General features: G+C 43.1%; 1 protein-coding gene across 1 annotated transcript in view; it reads left to right on the plus strand.

Annotated features, from left to right (window-relative positions):
- The window catches only part of RESF1 (retroelement silencing factor 1), a 322,229-nt gene extending 302,957 nt beyond the window's left edge, over positions 1-19,272 (plus strand). Inside the window, 2 exon segments of the mRNA XM_085652380.1 lie at positions 18,969-19,096; positions 19,098-19,272. Coding sequence (XP_085508506.1) covers positions 18,969-19,096; positions 19,098-19,130 — 161 coding nt within the window. The 3' untranslated portion in view covers positions 19,131-19,272.
- Positions 19,273-19,532: the final 260 nt, after the last annotated feature.

The raw sequence follows: 19,532 nt of genomic DNA on the forward strand, positions 1-19,532 counted from the left end.
CCGAGTCATTAATTGTCACCAGCTGGGCAGACCAATAATAGACTTGGATGTTGGGTTCAGTCAAACCCCCTTCGAATACCTCCCTTTGTAACTTACCGAGGGAGATCCGTGAACTACCCCCATTCCACAAATGTTTGTGCAACTCACTGTTTACTGTGTTAAACAATTCTGTTGTATCCTGTATAGGGTGTTTTAAAGGACTACAGCATACAAGGTAGGGAAACCATCTTGAAAAGCACTGCTTTACCCATCAGGGATACCAGGAGCTCCCTCCAGTTTGTCACATTTCCCTTAATGTGCTCTAGCTGTGAGACAAGATTTTTTTCATATAAAATACTCTTCATTTCTGGTTATAAAAATGCCTAGATGTTGAAACTCTTGCGTTACTATTGGAGCCAAACATGTTCTTGGCAGAGTTGGACGTCCTCCTGCCACAGGGGATATGAAGGACTTATCCCAGTTGATCTGGCAACCCTAGTAACTCTCAAAGAGTTGAAAAATATGTAAGACTGTCTACAGCGGGACGGGCTGTGTAGCACATAACAAAATGACAGTATATAAGGAGATCCTTAACTCCCATGCTTCATTTCTCCGGATACCCCACAAGAGAGGATCCTGCCTGATTCCAGCCGGCAAGGGCTCTAACACTGTGGTGAAAATCATTGGTCCTAAGGGGCAACCCTGTTGCGTACCCCTGTGAAGTACAAAAGGGCAGGAAAGTGCATCAATAACCCGCACCCTCCCTAGAGATCCCAATATAAGAGTCTAACCCATGAAAAACGTTTGAGACCGAAAACAATCCTGGATGTAACTGAAAATAAAGAAGGCCATTCTATCCTATTGAAAGCCATTTTTTGCCTAAGGAGAGCAGAGCAGCGTCTTTGGCCCAGTGTGCCGCTGTCATATGCAGCACTCCCTGGAGACGCCTTAAATTCAGTCTACCTGCGGGGTATGAATCTGGATACGGATGAACCACTATGGTAATTACCTTCACTAGTCTGTTGGCCAGGGCTTTTGCCAGGATCTTGTCCTCTTAAATCTAGCAGTGAAATGGGCCTATAGGAGTTACAGGTTGTGGGCGGGGGGGGAAATACCTTTCTTGGGAAGAACTACTATAGTGGCCATTCTCTGATCGGCCAGGAGAGCACCCTCCTGTCTGGCTGCCTGGAACATGTGAAGCATGTTTGGTGCCATTTTATCTGTTATACATATGTTTTGTCCCACTGGTAGGCCGTTATGCCCTGCTGCCTTGCCAAATTGAAGCCCCCAGATCACCCCTTCTATCTCAACAGCTGTCAATTTCATTTCTAGAGCTTTGTTGTCTTGTAGTGAGTGGAGTTGTAGAGAGATGTCTTATAAAAGAACAGTGCAGTCTTGGCTGGTTTGGGTACTCCTAGAGGAGAATGTGTTTTGTAGAGTTGTGCAAAGGCCTCTGCTATATCTGCCCCCATTGTATAGGACACCCCTGCAGGGTCTTGAATTTCACCGACCCTGTTCCTTCACTTGTCTCTCTTTTCTAACCAGGGAATAAGTCTATTGGCCGTGTAACCAACATCGTACAGTCACCTCTGAGTAGCTAGGGCGTTGGCCCGGGCAGTATTTTCTGCCAAATCCCTCAATTCCCATTACTTAAGATGGTGACTGTGTACCAGGTCAACATCTGGCTTCTCCCTCTGTCAACTTTAGTTCTAAGAAGGTGATATCTCCCTCCAGTGTATCATATTTGATTGCCTGTTCCTTCATTTTTACCCTGATAATGGCATCGGTGTGGCCACGCAGCACCATTTTAAAGGCCTCCCCACAAGGTGCAAGCCAAGTCCACTGACTCCACATTCTCCTGAAAGTATTGATCTGTCCTCTTGCGTATTTTGTCCTGGAGTTTATCTTTTAAGTGCCAGGTAATAACCTCGGGGCAGCACAGAGCTCCTAACCGGGCCTGAGTGGAAGACAGCAACTGGGGAGTGGTTGGAGATCCCCCCCATAGTAGATGGCTTATATCATGGACCTGGCCCTCACTCTTTTGGTGGGTAAAGAGATAGTCTAAACATGACTGTCTACCATGGCGTGCCTACAGGTGGGTGTATTGGTGCGTAGTTGGGTTATTCACACGCTATAGGTTCACACCAGTCAAATAGCGTCTGCGAATGATTGAAGTGGACTTGCGCCTGACTTTCCTATCCTGCTGATTAACCTATCTATCCCAGGGTTCATCACATCGTTCATGTCTCCCCCAGTATTAAAGTACCCTTCGGTATATCCAACATAGAAGCACTAAGTGCTAATAGCATTGCCCCTTACAAAGTAGCCAGTGCGAGGTTGAGCGTGTAGCCCTCCCAAACTTCTGTCTGCATGACAAATCCATCCAATGGGTCATGCCACGTCTGGCCAGGTGTATACGGCGCTGAGTATTTCAGTAGGATACACATATCCCTCGAGCTGAAGGTGAACCCTGCGTGTGCAAACAAAGAGTATCCCCAGCGGTCAAGAGCTTTATAATAATTGCCCTTCAAATGAGTCTCCTGTAGCAGGACGATGTCTGGGGCATGTGTAAGGATAAATTTCAATTCCAGGGTTTGTTTAATTTTGTTGCTCAGGCCATTCACGTTCCAGGACAGAATTTTCAAATTCAAACATGCTTGTGACCCCATACTAGTTAGGGGGCATTGCCGGTATTCCAACGCGTCTCGACGGGAGACGCGTTGGAATACCGGCAATTCCCCCTAACTAGAGTCGTTGGTCCCCTCTAGTGGTCGGCCCTCCTCCCCTTCTTCTATGAAGTAACACTTCCCAACAAGTGAAGTGGAGAGACAGACACTGCGGGTTCCTGATTTGGGAGCTTGCATTCATCTATTGAACATCCCCTTGATTTGAGGAGTCACCAGCTGGTTCTCCCCTGTTGAGGACTCTTCACCTATATATTTTTGGTCCTGAAGAAGTGTAGCTCGATATTGGAGCCTCTATGACACGAAACAGGTCGACCACATACACCTAATAGCTACCTAGGTACCGTAAGACCTTGTGGTAGCCCCACTGCTTTTACTTAGTCCCAGTCCTATTCCCCGAATTAAAACATTCATAGGGCTGGTGCCTATTTTAAATCACCTAGCCACCTAAACACACACCAAGATTCACTCACATTTTGCCCACATACACTCTTCACATACGGCGATCTCAGATTAAAAGAACTCCGCTAAAGATGCCACCAGGCCCGTCAGACATTGCAGCGCCGGTTTGACGAGGAGCACCCTATGATGAAGCATGACACCCTAACAGGTGTGTGAGGGCATTACGATCTGAAAAATAGATTCCCCCAGCGACTAATACAGTAGGCACAGTGACCTTTAGTACTTCTGCCACAATAGAGGAACTGACCCCCTTCCGTGAATCAGAGGTTTCCTCCACGTCAAGCCAAAACCGTTGTTGAAGGTAGTGATGATGTAAATTGGAAAAAGTCTCCATGAAAAAGAAGCGGGAGAATCTGAGCAAAATCAGAATACTGATGTGTCCTTAGTAGCTTTCACCTGACAATGTAGACTGCAAGACCTGTGTCTCGTTGGAGATTAACTCCTAGCCTTCCTGGATCATATTACAGTTTCAGTCTTCTCTGCCATTCCTTTGTAGGTACATGCTTTTTATTATGCACAGCACTCTTCTCCAAAGCTCGAAGTGACTGAAGAGTATAGATCTTCTCAATCTTTGTACTCTGAGGCGTGTGCTTTTTAGGCTGTGTTTTCTAACATTCTTATACTGTTTAGAGGTGATTTAGGAGTAACCCGAAAGAGTGATTACCTTGACCCATAAATCCCACAAGGCCTGGTTGATGAAGAAATCTATTATGAATGCAGGGGTCGTGTGTTCAGTGATGAACGTGCATCTCTCATCAGACCTCAAAATGTAATGTATCCTAGTCATCAACACTGGTGATGGCATGCTTGTGTCGCAGTTATACTTCATTCCATCTTTGCTGGAGGGGTATGCATGGAAGGACAGGTATGCCCTGCCCTGGGCAGAGTTGAAGACTTTAAACTTGAACCCATCTCTTAAACAAAGTACCTTTTGGCATTGGCTAGCTTTCCTCAAAGGCATAAGGGTCCTTGACATCTTCTGACAAAAAATACAGTACTTTACATATAATTAATAGAGTTCCGCTTGGCGGAGTTGGAATCGCAAAACCGAACTTTACTTGCCAGAATGCCTGCCATCCATGCCCCCCACCCATTAACATCCATAACTCAAAAACCATCAAGAGAAACTCGGGACACTCCTCTAAATTCGAAGCAACCACTAGAACCGTGTATACCACCTGGAGGCCTTGCCAGTCATCTAATGCAAGACCCCAACACTCCTCAAAACGCTAATCGAATTGGGGCCACGCAAAGCCTTTTAGGCCCTAAGGAAAAAGCCATCACCTCCCAGCCATTATTATCCCAGAAGGGCCAAATGAGAGTTGCACATAAGGCAAGAAGGCAAGATCAAAATGTCGGAGCGCAACAGATTTTCCGGCATCACACCCTCCATCTTCCATCTGCTGCTGCCCCATTGGTCCTGGTTCTGGCAAACATCCCTCTCCTCCGTGAAAATCAGAGTGAAACTACTGGACAGTTAATGGACAAATGTTTGCACTGGTTACTTCACAATGTTAACGTGACCGATCGAGGGAGGAAGGTGTTGTCTCATGAATGGATTATGGCCAGGAGAGTTGGTTGGGTGGAGGGACAAAGCAAACATTATGATGGAGATTGCGTGGTAATCAATTTTAATAACTTGCACGCAAGTGCCTCCCTCCTGGCTAATCTACATATTTCTGTATTAAGGAACACCCAGATAATACCCCTAACGTTGGAATACTTTTATGCTCGCCAGGATGATCCTAGGGGGAGGGATCAAATGGACAAAACTAGGAATTTATTAACTGACTAGAACGGGGGTCCCACCATAAACTAGTCTACAAAATAGATTTGCTGCCCTGTCCAACATAGAGGATTGTGATTGACTAACCCTGTCACCATCCTAATTATCCATCAAATCTCCTATTATGGCCATGGCAGAAAACAGCTTACAGCCACCTCTACTTAATCCAACACCTTTTGAATTGGGCCCTGTAGATGTTACTCTGGTGCAAGGAACACAGGGACATGGGCAGAACCCTCCCCCCACGAATATAATCCAGCGCTCCAGAGCAAACATGCTATCGTGGAATATGTCAGGCTTAGCCTCCAAATTAATGAACCAACATTGGCTGAATGAGTGGCAAGATATTGATTTAGTCCTATTCCAGGAAACTTGGGCAATAGACATAAGGTCAAAACTTCTCGATGGCCCATGCACATGCCAGCAACTCCTTTTCGATGACTGAGTACTGAAGCTCGGGAGTTCTCAGTACCTTTGACGCAAAGCATATATCAATTTGAGTTAAAGTTGCACCAATACCTACTTGACTTGCATCAACAGTGATGCAACATGGTAAACTAGGGTCAAAAGGTTTAAGTACAGGACCATCACTTAAAGTGGACTTCACAAACTTAAGGGCTACTGCACAATCCTTGCACCATTCAAACGTGACTCCTTTTTGTAGGAGATTGCTTATAGGGCGCACAATTGATGCAAAGTTTGGTATGAACTGAGAATAGTACTCACACAACCCCAATAATGACTTGAATCCCGCTTTATCTTCAAGATCAGGTGAGTCCACTATGGCTTGAAGACCTGGTCGTGGAATGACCCCTTCTTGGGATATAACGTGTCCCAAGTATTCAACTTTAGAGCACAAGAATTTACACTTTTCTTCAAAATCACACCACGTTTTTTGAACAGTCAACACTTTTTCTAATGCAAGGTTATGAGAAACAATGTATTTTCCAACAATAAGAACATCGTCCTGAAACACAAGGACACCATCGACATCTGAGTATGCTGCTCATTATCCTCTGAAAAACAGATGCCGCAGACGGAAGCCCAAAAGGCATGCGACAGTAGCGAAAAGTTCCCGGAGGTGACACAAATGCAGTTAGGTGGTGTGACTCAGGATCAAGTTCCACCTGGTGGTACGCACTGGCCAAGTCTAGTTTAGAGAAATAACTTGCTCCTATTGTGGAAGAAAATAAGTCATTACATTTGGGTAGAGGGTGGGAATCGACCCAATCTCCTTATTCAGGGACCTCAAATCAACACAAACGCGAAAATCTCCTCCCCTTTTCCTCGCCACGACTAATGGAGAAAGCCATAACGAAGAGTCAGTGGGTTCAATGATCCTTTTGGCACACAACCCCTTCAACTCCTTTTCCAAGTCGTCCCTCACACTGAACGGACCTCCTCTAAGTTTGTGCTTAATGGGAAGGGCACTCTCTTTAACAATTATTCTGTGCCGGAACCCTTTAATTTTTCCCAACTCCTTGCTAAAAACCTCAGGGTATTTGTTTTCCATTCCAAACTGGTATCTTCGCAACCAACCACTAACACTTGTTCTTTTTCACCAGGTTTGAGTATCATGCCGAACAGGCCTTGGTGAAACCTACCTAATATGTTAAGTCCCTTTACTGCGACATAAAGCTTTCCCTCAATTCTCCTTCCTTTGAATTGCAACTCATCTTCAAAATATCCCAATAAATCTATTTTACGTCCCTCATACGAGACCGGAAAACGATCAGGAGGAGATAAGGATTGAAAACCATTCCAAGTTTCCTCAAATAGTTTTTGAGTGATCATAGTAATTTGACAAACGAACTGATCTCTAATTAATTGATCTGTGAAGTTCTCAAACTTGCACTCGGCTGCCAGTCTACGTAAAACCGAAATGTAAGCATCAACATCTTCTCCTTCTGTTTGTTTCCTTTCAAAGAACTTGTGCCTTAAAACCATAAGGCTTGGTTGCTTGTCAAACCTAGTTCTTAATTTAATGACGGTTTCTTGATATTCGTCAATCTCTTTTAGTTCTTCTTGTGAAAGAGGTGGTCAATGTTTATGAATCGATCTTCCCTCAAATCCTAAAGAGTGCAGCAGGAGACATTTTCTTCTTTCTGCACTAAAACGTAAAGCACCTATGGCTCCTAAATGTTTGAAAAGCGTCGTACCAGATTTCACACCTGACTGGAGGATCACCAGGTGATTCTAGAAAAGAAGGAGGATTAGCAGACTGCATAGTGCACAATTCCGATAAGGTTGGACAATTTGACAGAGAAATGGTGTCTGACAGTAATAAAACCAAGCATGTACTGAAAAAGGTAACTACAAAATGTAGAAAAGCAAATTTAGGTGAATTTTTTTTTATGGAATTAAACTTACACAGATATCTGTACTACAATTCACAATGTGAAGGTATAAATATCACAGTGGGATGTAAAGGGTTATATGTAACTGAGAAAGTACAATAAAATATGCATTGACAGTAATATTAGGATAAAAGTCAGAATCTTGATAATTGCAAGTCTTTACATGTAGAATTGTAGATTTGTGTGGGTTACTGGAGATGAGGTGTATGTGTTGTAACCTTTGAAGAACGTTGAAATAGTAGGAGACCATTATTAAACCAGTTATTATGGTGTGCGCGTCACAGATGATGAGGAACACGCGTTGGACACAAATGCAGTAATATAATAATAATGGTGTGCATGTCACCGGCAATGACGACACACACGTTGTTAAACAAACAAATGTCCAAAATGATGTGCATGTCACCGACGAGGAAGATACACGCGTTGTCATAGAGATGCCGTTCACACTGAGCCAGGCCTCCCAACTAGTAAAAATGGACGTTCATACCATGTGAGACGATTACATCAGACTTGAAGATGTGAGGAAGTGAAGATAATGGAGGGCGAGGACACGGAGGCTCGAGATCCAAGGTGAGCGCGCTAATTATTAAAAAAAAAAAAAAACAACAGTGCGATGAGTCTGAGTGCGCGAGAGGAAATAACGGTTGTTGAAAGCCAAATTGATGACAATAAGTCTTTTAGCGCTTGCAGCCCAGAATTAAATGTCAACACAGCACGCAGAAATCGTCACTATTGACATGCAGTCAATTAGTAGCTGGAGTTTAACTTTAAACGCTGTTTCTCCGGTTTCGGTAGCGATGGCTGCTTTTAATTTTTGAAGATGCTTTTTTTAAAAGTCATGGCAGCGCAGGGAAAGCAGCAAAGACAGAAATCAACACTATTGACATGCAGTCACTTAGTAGCTGGAGTTAATCTTTAAACGCTGTTTCTCTGGTTTAGGCAGCGATGGCTGCTTTTAATTTTTGAGTGTGCTTTTTTGAAAGTCACAGCAGCGCAGGGAAAGCAGCAAAGACTGACTCTAAATACCTTTCAAAAGGAGTCATCAGAAGTTCTTCAAAAGTAGATGTGTAGAAACATATTGATTGAAGAATATTTATTCATTGAAAGCTGCGTGGGTTCTTCCATGTAGCTAAAGGATCGTCGCCATAATTTTGTAGTAATCAAGCTGACGCAGGAAGTAGAAAGCTGGTAGTTTATTAGCTACATGGACAGCAGAGCAGGAAGGCCAGCTCTGCCAACAGCTCCAGCAAGAATGTCAATCAATATCATTCCTAGGCAACCATACATTCTAGAGCACATCAACATCAGAGTACAGATAAGCTGCAGTATGACAGAGTAGATAAGCTGCAGTACAACACACTCATTGAGGCTGCTGCTCACCAGAAGTGCAGGTCTCCTTTTGATCTGCACTTTCTACAGATCCCCATCTTTTAAGGTTGAATCCCCTCCAAGCATGCAGCTGACACGAGACAAGGCGAATGGGGAAAATGCTACGAAAACACTACTGCCATCTTCATTTGCAGTATCCCATCAGTGCCACAAAATTTAGCTGCAGTACGCATGGACATCTGTAAACTAAAGATGCACAAATGAGTGTTTGTAAATGGACGTTTTATGCAAATGTTATATCCGTTCATTGCCAATTAGTGAACTGGATAGGCCTCTGTGGTAAAAGAAAGTCCCTTTGTGTGCATCTACAGGTTTATGTATGTTATTGTATGGGCAGTGTTTGGACCTTGACTAATTTTCCACCAATAGAATCAACGAGCATTGGCAAAGCCAGTAGGTCTTGCATATGCGATATCTCTTGGCTTTGTCAGTGTTTTTTTTTAATCCGTGTTGCATATAGCCATGTTGCACAGCAGCACGGCAACTGTGCAGTACGGCTAAAAGGGGGCGGGGGGGAGCATTATGACACGGTCAATTCTGGCATCATATCACTTTTTAAATGTGTTTTTTATTTTTACTTACAACCATGATACTGTACAACATGGCTTAAAATAAAATCAAGCCAAAAACTAGAACTGTTTAGCGATGTCAATGTTTATTGGCTTAGTTTGCAACTATGTCAGGGAAAAAATCCTTTCAGCAGTGCAAATCATTTAATCACCACATCTGCAACAAAAGGGAGTACAAAAAGGTTTATTGTACATGCCAGGCTAATTCAGCTGGGAGAGTGATGTGCTATGAGCGAAGCACAAGTCCGTCTCAACTTACATACACTTCAAGCCTACTTCTTATAATACTAATTTTGGCCTAGATCCATATTTAATACAATGTTCACAATAGAAAAAGCTTCCTGCTTTTCCGATCTGTCTCACCCAGATTACATACATTTATTTCAAGAACAGCTCTATCCTGTGTTAGTGACTTCCCACGCCAAATTTACAGACTACAATGGAAAACATTCTTGCTGCTCTGAATTTCCTGTTAAATATCCTAGGCAGGATGTTCACAGCTCGAATACAATGAAGAGGAAAAAATACTTAAACCAGACCGCATTTAGACCTTTTTTTTTTTTTATAGCAGGCTGTAGGTTATTTCCAGATACAATTGTGCAACATGCACGTTTAAACTGCATTATACAGTTTTTCTGTCTTTACATAATATTTCACAGTTTGTGGGCAAGTGACAGATAAAACTGAATAATTAGGTCCTAAATATAAATTAGGGTTTTGATTCCTTTCAACCCCTTCAGACTTGTTGCGGGCGAGTGGTTGCCAAACAGTGCTTCGGTGCTGTTCTAGTGATAAAAGGCACTTTACAAATGTTGAGAATATAAACAGATGTAAGTGACGCATTTTCGTTTTATTGGAGTCCACTTTCAGAAACTAGGATTTTGTGGGTTTAACCATCATCTTCATGTACAATTCGGGAATTTAAAAACCGCACCCACCTAGCTTTATTTCTTGATTTTTCAGTTCAATGTCTCCTTCACCTCTGTTCCAGACATCCTGGTAAAGGCATTTATTTATGATAAGGATGCTTGAGCATCAGTGTAACTGTGGGCATCACCGCACTCGCAACTAATACCGTTACTACTACTAATAATCAACCGTGTTTCAGTAGTGCTTCATAGTGCACTTCTGCAGTTACTGTGCGTTATAAATAACCAATGTTAATGTCACCCTAATTTGATGATCCTCAAATGTTTAACGGTATTCGTGCCCTTAGACTATGAGAACAACCCATGTGTTTGGGATGAAAAGGGTTCAAATGTAGATCGAGCGGATGCAGCAAGAAACGCACTGGATCACAAAAATTTCCAGACTTTTATGCACTGTTCGCATCAACAAAATAAAAACGAAAAACCCACTGACATTGCCAAATAGCTCCACTATTTAGTTTTGTCATCCTTTTTTAAGCCATGTTGTATAGCAGCATGGCTGCTGGGCAGCATGATCGAAAGTAAAAAATAAAGTGGTAGGATATGACTAGCGTTGACCGTGTCGTATCGCTGTATTAGATTTTCCATTTTTTTTTTCTTTTACTTACAGCAGTGTGCAGTGCTGTCCAACATGGCTTAAAAAAACATTGATAAAGTCAATGCCAATACAATAGATCTTGCATTGGTGGGGGCGACTGGCTTAGCCAATGCTTGTTTGCTATTCCCAGAAGTCTGTTTCTCCTCAGTCAGCCTCTTTTCTTTGTGGTAAAGTGGCTCTTTTACAAGTTGGTTGTGCGATATATGCATGGTACTACAAGGGTAAAGTACAGCTAGCACCCTACCCATGTGGTAAAATCTCCACCTGTGAAATATGCGATTTCCAAATAGAGATTTTGAAGAAATCGCTAGTTGGAAATTGCAAAAAGAGATGCATGTAGAAGAGTATTACACAAATGGCTGTTTCTACAAATTCGGAAATAGGAAAGTTCCTATATGGAAATCATGCTGATGCGATTTCCAAATAGGAAATCGCATTTAGGAAAAGTTGCATTCTGGATGCAGAATCATGATGTAAGAACCATGAAGTTTAAAAATACAGGGTGTGGCCAAAACTCAGATGTATAGCAAGGTGCTGGAAGAAAGGAGTGCTCCTGTCTGATGTCTTGCAGTGGAAATCTAATTTCTGAAGAACACCATGTACAAGGAAGATGGAGACAAGGACCCTGGCAGCAGGAATCTGTAAAAAAAAAAAAGGAGCTGGAGCTGTTAACAGAAGAATGTGAGGCACACATGGACCAGCTTTTTGGGAAAACATTTTTTTTTTGTTCCTGAGGCCAAGAAAACTAAATTATGGTACAGCACCCTGGAGAAAGTCAACTCACTTGGTGTCACCCAGAAAACCAAATTGGAGATTAGCCTAAAATACTGCACCAAGGAGAAGATGGCCATCAGGATAGCTGAGGCTCGTGGCAGAGGTGCTGGACCCTCAAAACCTCCTCCTCGGACTCTAATGTAATCATTGATTGAGGGGACACTTGAACCTGAAAGTGTGGTGGGAGTGTCAGACATTAACACCTCCAATTCGACAGACTCTAGCCAAGGTAAATCATTTTCCTGTTAATTTCTTACCATAGTGTATTGTTTTTAAGTCCTCAAGTACAACATCTTAGCTAACAATACTCCATGGAAATGTTTGCTGTACTTTGGCAAAGGTATGGGAGTTGCAGTATGTCTTTAGTTACATGGTGGACTATGTGCTGATACTTAAACTTAACATATCTATACGTAATCTCCATGTCACAAATACATAAGTTAGATTTTCAACAATATTATGCAAAGGTATTACCATTTGTTTACACTAACTTTATACATACATGTCTACAGATCACACCCAGGACTTGTCTGAAACCATTGAGGCTGGCAAAGCAATTGACACACACTTAGAAATGGAGGACAGCACAATTGCTAATCCTACATCCATTACTCTTACTCCAGCTACTATGAGAGCAAACGTGTCACCACTATAAAACTAAGGATTCACTTGATGAAGAATTACATTACTGCCTGACTAAAAGGTCAACTATCAGTCATGCACAAAACGTTCCCATCTACTTTTCAGGCGTTGTCATCGTTATTTGCTTGAAAATAGTTGTTGGCGTTCTCTGTGCGTCAAGCTAGACGCTCTGCTGCAAGTGTCCCATCTGTAGCGGTGGTAGTTTGTCACCTGAGTATGATTCTGGCTCTATGTTAATGTTATGCAGACCCTTCCTCATGGCTATGTTGTTGAGAATAGCAAAATGCACAAGATGATGGACGGAATGTTGCACATTAGCAAAACATTCACCCCCAGTCACAGATCTGGGTTTAATCCATCGTTATTTTGCTCACCACAACACCCCGGCTCAGACATGGCCATATGCAAATCAGTCTTGACCCTGTGCCTCATGGGAACGGTCCAGCCCGAACTGCCAAGCCATGTCTTCCCTGGACCGGAATCAAGCATCCTAGGACCGGTTTCGGGGTTTCACCCCTCTTCAGCCAGGATAGCTTGACTCCAGTGGCGTAGTGAGCATGGGACCCACGTCTGGGCATACCCTTCCCACATAGGGCGAACAGCAAAATACACAAGATGATGGACGGAATGTTGCACATTGGCAAAACATTCACCCCAGTCACAGATCTGGGTTTAATCCATCGTTATTTTGCTCACCACCCCAGTTCAGACATGGCCATATGCAAATCAGTCTTTACCCTGTGCCTCATGGGAACAGTCCAGCCCGAACTGCCAAGCCTGCAAGGGTCAAGACTGATTTGCATATGGCTGGGTTCAAACTGCAATGGCATGGTGAGCAAAAAAACGATGGATTTAGGCCCAGATATCTGTACTGGGCTGAATGGATGATATTGTTCTGCGTTCTGTCCATCAACTGTTGTTTATGCATTTGTCACCCCGAGTGGGACGGGTATGCTCAGACGCGAGTCCTGTGCTCTCCATGCCACTGGAATCAAGCTAACCTGGCTGAATGAATATAAGTTTTATAAAGCGCAAACTTAGCCCAGGGGCATCAAGGCGCTACGGAACTGGATTGACTAAGGAGATTTCAGACGATGAAGATGCTAACCATTCACATTAGACCCAGCAAACGGACAGGTGAACAACCAGGTTTTCAAGGACTTCTGGACAACCAGCTGGGATTCCAAAGGGGGAACAGTGGAAGGAAGGGAGTTCCACAGATTTGGAAAAAGGCCCCCTTCCCCCCCCCCCCCCCCGACCCCCCTACCTGGCTCTTCTAGTCCTGGGAACAACAACCTGGTTCTTATTTGAAGATCTAAGAACCCTACCAGGACAGTATCTTTGAAACATTTTATTGATGTCTTCTGACCCCTTTTTATGTACAGCCCTGTGAACCAGACACAGGGCTTTAAACACAATTCTCATGCTCAGCGGAAGCCAATGCAGGCTCCTAATAGTGGCAGCAACTGAGTGGAATTTGGGGAGGTCCTTCACCAGAATGGCGGCGGCATTCTGTACTAGTTGGAGACGATGCAAAAGTCCCTTATTAGCCCCCAAATAAAGAGCATTGCATTAGTCCAACCTGGACACCACAAGGGCGAGTACTACCTGTTTACGGGCAGGCAGGGGCAGAAAACGGAAAATCTTCTTAAGAATACTTATCACCCCAAAACAGGTAGCAACTGTCCTATTTATTTGAGACCCCAGGGAAAGCGTGGAGTCCATGATAATGCCTAAATTATTGGCAAAAGCACTGGTTATGGGGCAGGAACCAAGCGAATCCGGCCACCAGGCCTCTGACCAAATATCAGTCTTCCCACCGAAGATAAGGACCTCAGTTTTATCCCCATTGAGTCTCAGATAATTCTGAACCATCCACGCAGACACCGCTCTCATGCAGTTCTTAAAATTAAGTGCTGAGGCAGAGACACTCTCAGTGAGGGAAATCAGAATCGGAGTGTCATCGGCATATGAAAGCACTTCCAGGCCAAAAGACCTTACCACAGCAGCGAGCGGTGCTACATAGATATTGAAAAGAGTGGGACTCAATGTGGATCCCTGGGGAACTCCACAAGATAGTTGTTTAGGGGCAGAAAGATATTGGCCCATCTTAACTACTTGCGATCGGTTCAGAAGAAATGAGGAGAGCAAACTGAGTGCAACATCCACTATCCCGATTTCCCCCCAGCAGTCTGCCAGGAGAGATGGTATCAAAGGCTGCCGTCAGATCCAGGAGGATCAGTAGGGTAGAATGGCCAGCATCAACCTGTTGTCGGATGTTATTAAAGACAACGGTTAGGGCCGTCTCTGCTGTGTTCACTCCTGAACCCATGCTGTGACCCATCCAGTAATTGAAGAGGGGTGAAACCCAAAAACCGGTCCTAGGATGCTTGTTTCCAGTCCAGGGAGGACCTGGCTTGGAAGTTCGGGCTGGACTGTTCCCATGAGGCACAGGGTCAAGACTGATTTGCATATGGCTGGGTTCAAACTGGAATGGCATGGTGAGCAAAAACAACGATGGATTTAGCCCCAGATCTCTGTACTGGGGTGAATGTATGACATTGTTCTGCGTTCTGTCCATCAACTGTTTTCGCATTTGTCACCCCGAGTGGGATGGGTATGCTCAGACATGAGTCCTGTGCTCTCCATGCCACTGGAATCAAGCTAACCTGGCTGAAGAGGTGTGAAACCCCGAAACCGGTCCTAGGATGCTTGTTTCCAGTCCTGGGAGGACCCGGATTGGCAGTTCGGGCTGGACTGTTTCCATGAGGCACAGGGTCAAGACTGATTTGCATATTGCTGGGTTTCAACTGGAATGGCATGGTGAGCAAAACAAAAAAACGATGGATTTAGGCCCAGGTCTCTGTACTGGGGTGAATGTATGACATTGTTCTGCGTTCTGTCCATCAACTGTTGTTTTTGCATGTTGTTGAGAATGGCACATGTGGCAATTATTTTACTACAGGTCTCTGTTCTGTAGAGTAGGGCTCCCCCAGTTTTGTGGAGACATCTGAATCAAGATTTGTGTATTCCAAAGGCACATTAAATTATTATTATTAATTTTTTAAAAATCCTTTTTATTGCACAAAACAAAATATAATCAGCGGTGTCAATTCACAATTAGTACATTGGTGCATGTGGTAGTTTCCGACACAGCGGAGGTAATGTCCATTATGATCAAAACATATATCTCTGAAATCCTCTGCCCCCCCCCCCCTTAGGTCTGCTATACCCTTAGATGGCTTCAGGTGGTTCTCTTTTTACCGACGGGGGCATTGGTGTACATATCATCCCTCTGTATTCATTCCATCTCCCCCTGATTTTAGACCATTTACCTGGGCAGCCCATACTTTCATATATAGTCTTCTCTGCAACCATACACCAGTCCATTTCGTGCTTCCAGTCATTCAGTGCAGGGGCTCTTGGGACTCTCCATAGTCTAGCAGTGTTGCATTTGGCCACCATTAATCATAGTGTCACCCAGAGACATTCTTTACTTGTGAGGGTTGTCTCTCCCCATATGTTCAACAGACACCATTTTGGTGATTTAAGTGCCTATAGAGTAGACTTTGCACACACAGGACAGTATCACCTCTCAGTATTCCAGTAGCTCTGGGCATTCCCATATCATGTGGAGAAAGGTGCCTTCATGCCCACATCTCCCTGTTCATAACGAGGAATCAATTCTACCCATTTTTACTAGTGTGGTGCAGGTAAGGTATGACCTTATTTTCAGCTGTACCAGGCTGAAGCGTGACAATGGCCACTTCTTTAGGGGAGGCAAAGGATTCCTGACATTCTTCATCGTTCAGTTGGTGTAGCTCTTGTTCCCAAAGGGTCTGGGGAATTATTCATGATTTTACGGTATACCAGTGAGATTGCCTTTTATCTAAGCGGCCATCTAGCAATCTATCTTCCAGAGGAGAGGATTCTGGAAGTTCCTCTCCTTTTGACTGCAATGGTCTCAGAGCATGTTGGATCTGCAGATATCGGAAAGTTTCCAATTGTGCAAGTTGAAATTCCTGCTGTAGGGTCGTAAATGGTTGTACGTCTTTCGTACACACATGCCTCCCATCCTCGAGAGACCAATAAGATCACATTTGTCAAAACCTTGTTGTTGTGCGGGTACATAACATTTTGATCATATTGTGTGCCTTGTTGTACTGCCTTTCACTTCTGGTTCTTAGATGCAAGTATGGTGTCAGAATCCAAACCCGCAAGGCTTATGAACTGTCGCCTAAAATATTATGAGAAGGATGGACTATTGGATCATTTTACAAACACACCATTGGACACTGTATGAATTGAGTTTACAATGCTCTTACCAAGTAAAAAGCCATCGCCAAAATCACTCGGAGGCAGACAGTTATTTATTCCACTGTGGCGAAACATAAAGGAGTCATATGTGCTGCCTGGGAATCTGGCTACAAGATCAGTTATGAGGCATCACACACTACCTGTACATTGAGTGACTGTATGCTCTTTTTGTTTCCATGAATGAATTCATCTGCAGAGGGAGACATATAGCAATATGTGTGCCATCAACCCAACTAATTACAATGGGAAACCGTGCTGCTCAGGAAAACATTAGTTTGGTCTGTTTTAACTATGGGGAGTATTTGGAAAATAAATATATTGGTTCACCCTGCTAACCACGATGTCCAAGAACCTGCCACTGCTATGGCTCCCTGGTAACTGCCGGAAGCTAAAACGTGTGGACAACACAATACCTGCACATGTGGTGGGATTGCATTGCTTCTGACTGTTGCGGTCTGTAGCTAAGGATGTAACTCTGCAATTAAATCCAGAATTACCTCAGTACTTAGTCTGTACTTCTCATGTATTTCCTCCTCAGTTTGTTTAAACCAGGTGACCCTCACCCCAAATACCCTCTCCAGTCTTCTCCTCCTTCTTTGCCTACTAACCAAAATGCTCCTCAGCAAGACGTTCTGAAACAGCTCGATGCATTTTGGGTCAATTTTTATAGTTAGCTCCCGGTTATGACCTGATGAACATCGATGGTAATTACATATCCTTAATGGCCATTTTGTTACTATTCACAATTAGGAAATCCTATCTACATAGTGTTAATGATTCACTATTTGGAAATCCCAATTTACGATTACCTATTTAGGAATTCCCAAAATGCGATATCTGCATAATGGAAATCGCAAACTGCACCCCTAAAAATGCCTTCCGTACACCCAGAAATGGCATTTTGCATTTTCTAATAGCCTAAAATTGAAAATCGCACGGTTAGGAAATTAAAAATGCTTTTGTGCATATGGACCGAAGTCTTCTAAGTGACAGTGGTAGAGTCAGCAGTTAGAGATTCCGCAGTTATAGTATACTATGGTGGGAGGGCGGGTGGTAAAAGGAATTACCTTGGTGCATGTATTATTTACTTGATGTAATATTCCTTTACTAGAAGTACCCAGTGCTCCCTATCCTCTTCCTACATTCTTCAAAATAATCATAAGGGTTCCTTCGTTCTCACTGCCCAGCTGTACTTTAAAAACCCTTAACTACAACCATTCCATTCTATACCAATCTATTTCTGTGTCCCTCAGCACATTCTTAATACATTATTTTGTTCAATAAACATTTTACTTACATGTGCATTTGCTGTTTTCCCAGATACAGTTGTCTTATCCAGGAAAGTCATCAACAAACATGAAAGAGACAAAGATAATGGAGTGCGATAGTAGGCAACCCCTTCGGAGCCAGACTGGTGCTCATAACATTGAGAAACAATTAAGGCCTCAATATAATCTCTCAATAAAATCACATAGTTGTTTTTTATTCTTTGTGACAATGTAACTAGTAGTCACTAGTGGGTGAAACTTCTGCTTGTTGGTCGTTCTGTCCCAGTTGTCTTGGTAGTTTGTCCAGAATATTATAAGAGAAACAAATCTAAGTAGCAGGCCAGTTATTAACATGCATCTTTATGGTGCCCTCATTTATTTTTTTCAGCCTTTAAATGTGGAGCGGTCACCAGTACAAGCACACACTCTGCTCTTGGTCTATCCGACGATTGGTGCGGTATCAGGAAGCTTTATCAACCTAAGGTCACACCTGACCATGTTGGTTTGCTGAGGCAATGTCGGATGCTGTGCCGCTGTCAGTGTTGTTGCTGCAATGTATTTTTAGTTGTGTGAGGCGTGAATCCAGGAGGACAGTCCAGCCCACTCAAGGCTGTTAAAGGGACCAAAAGACCTTGCAGGGCCCCTTCCAATAGACCTGTACCCAGAGATTACGTGCAAATATTTCTATGTATACCCACTCGGCTCCTGTGGGATTAGGAGCCCTATGCTTGCGTATTGCAGCCCAATCAGTGCAGTGTTGTCTATTTGAGCAACTGTTAGTTCTTGGCCTCCTAGCTTGGTTGAGGACTATCAATTGGCTCTCCACAGATTTTCTTCTGAAACCCACAATGTACTGTAAAGTCAAATGAAGGCACATTTCTGTAATTCTTTTAATGTTACCCTCTTTCTAAAGCCAAACACTGTGATATCAGAGAGGTCCCTAATACCAAAGGACACCAAACTGTTATTAAAATTTGTAACACTAAAGACCATATTAGGTGACAGCTCCAGGCAGGGCAGAGTAGATCTGAAACAAACAATATTGTAAAGCAAATTCCCCATTAACCAAGCTCTGTTTTCAAGTTGTTGTTTCTGGTCTTTACATTTGCTATTTAATGGGTTTTATCTATGGGAATAACGTCCCTTTTCACCAGAATCACGCAACACACTTAACCTAACACTGATTAAACTTGTTTTTTTTCTCTTTAAAGCAGATGGTGGACTGATAGATGCTACGTTGTTTGAAAAGAACACCTCTCCATCTGAAGGAGCAACCCCACAAGCTCTGAGATCTAATTCAGTATTTCATGCCTTCAAGCAGCTTTATTTAGAGAAAAGGAAAAAAGAGTGCTAAGTCTACTCCTCAAAGCTAGTTCCTGCTTTCTGTCATATTTTGAAAGTCATTTTTTATCGGGATTTAAACTTCTGTTGGAAAGTCAATCATCAGATTTCATACGAATATTGGTCTTCATCCTGATTATATTGTGCAATTTACACAACGTGAACAGTTTTGAAAGCAATGGACTGTTGAATATGCCTTCTTGTCATTGGTAGCAATTCTAAAATGCCAAAAATGTACTTCGTTTTAGTTACCGGGTGGACACCCTTAGGTTAAATGTTATTGCACTTCGGTAGTTGTAACCTTGGTTCACATCAGTTGAACCAAGCTAAGGAAACTACCAATAACTATATCCTGTGAAAGGAAAGTCCAGGGCTGTAGTATTGTATACCATGTGATAAGGAGCCTGTTTTTTGTACTATCTACAAGAATAGAA

This window comes from Triturus cristatus, chromosome 4_1, assembly GCF_964204655.1.
Source record: "Triturus cristatus chromosome 4_1, aTriCri1.1, whole genome shotgun sequence".
In the NCBI taxonomy this organism is placed as follows: Eukaryota; Metazoa; Chordata; class Amphibia; order Caudata; family Salamandridae; genus Triturus; species Triturus cristatus.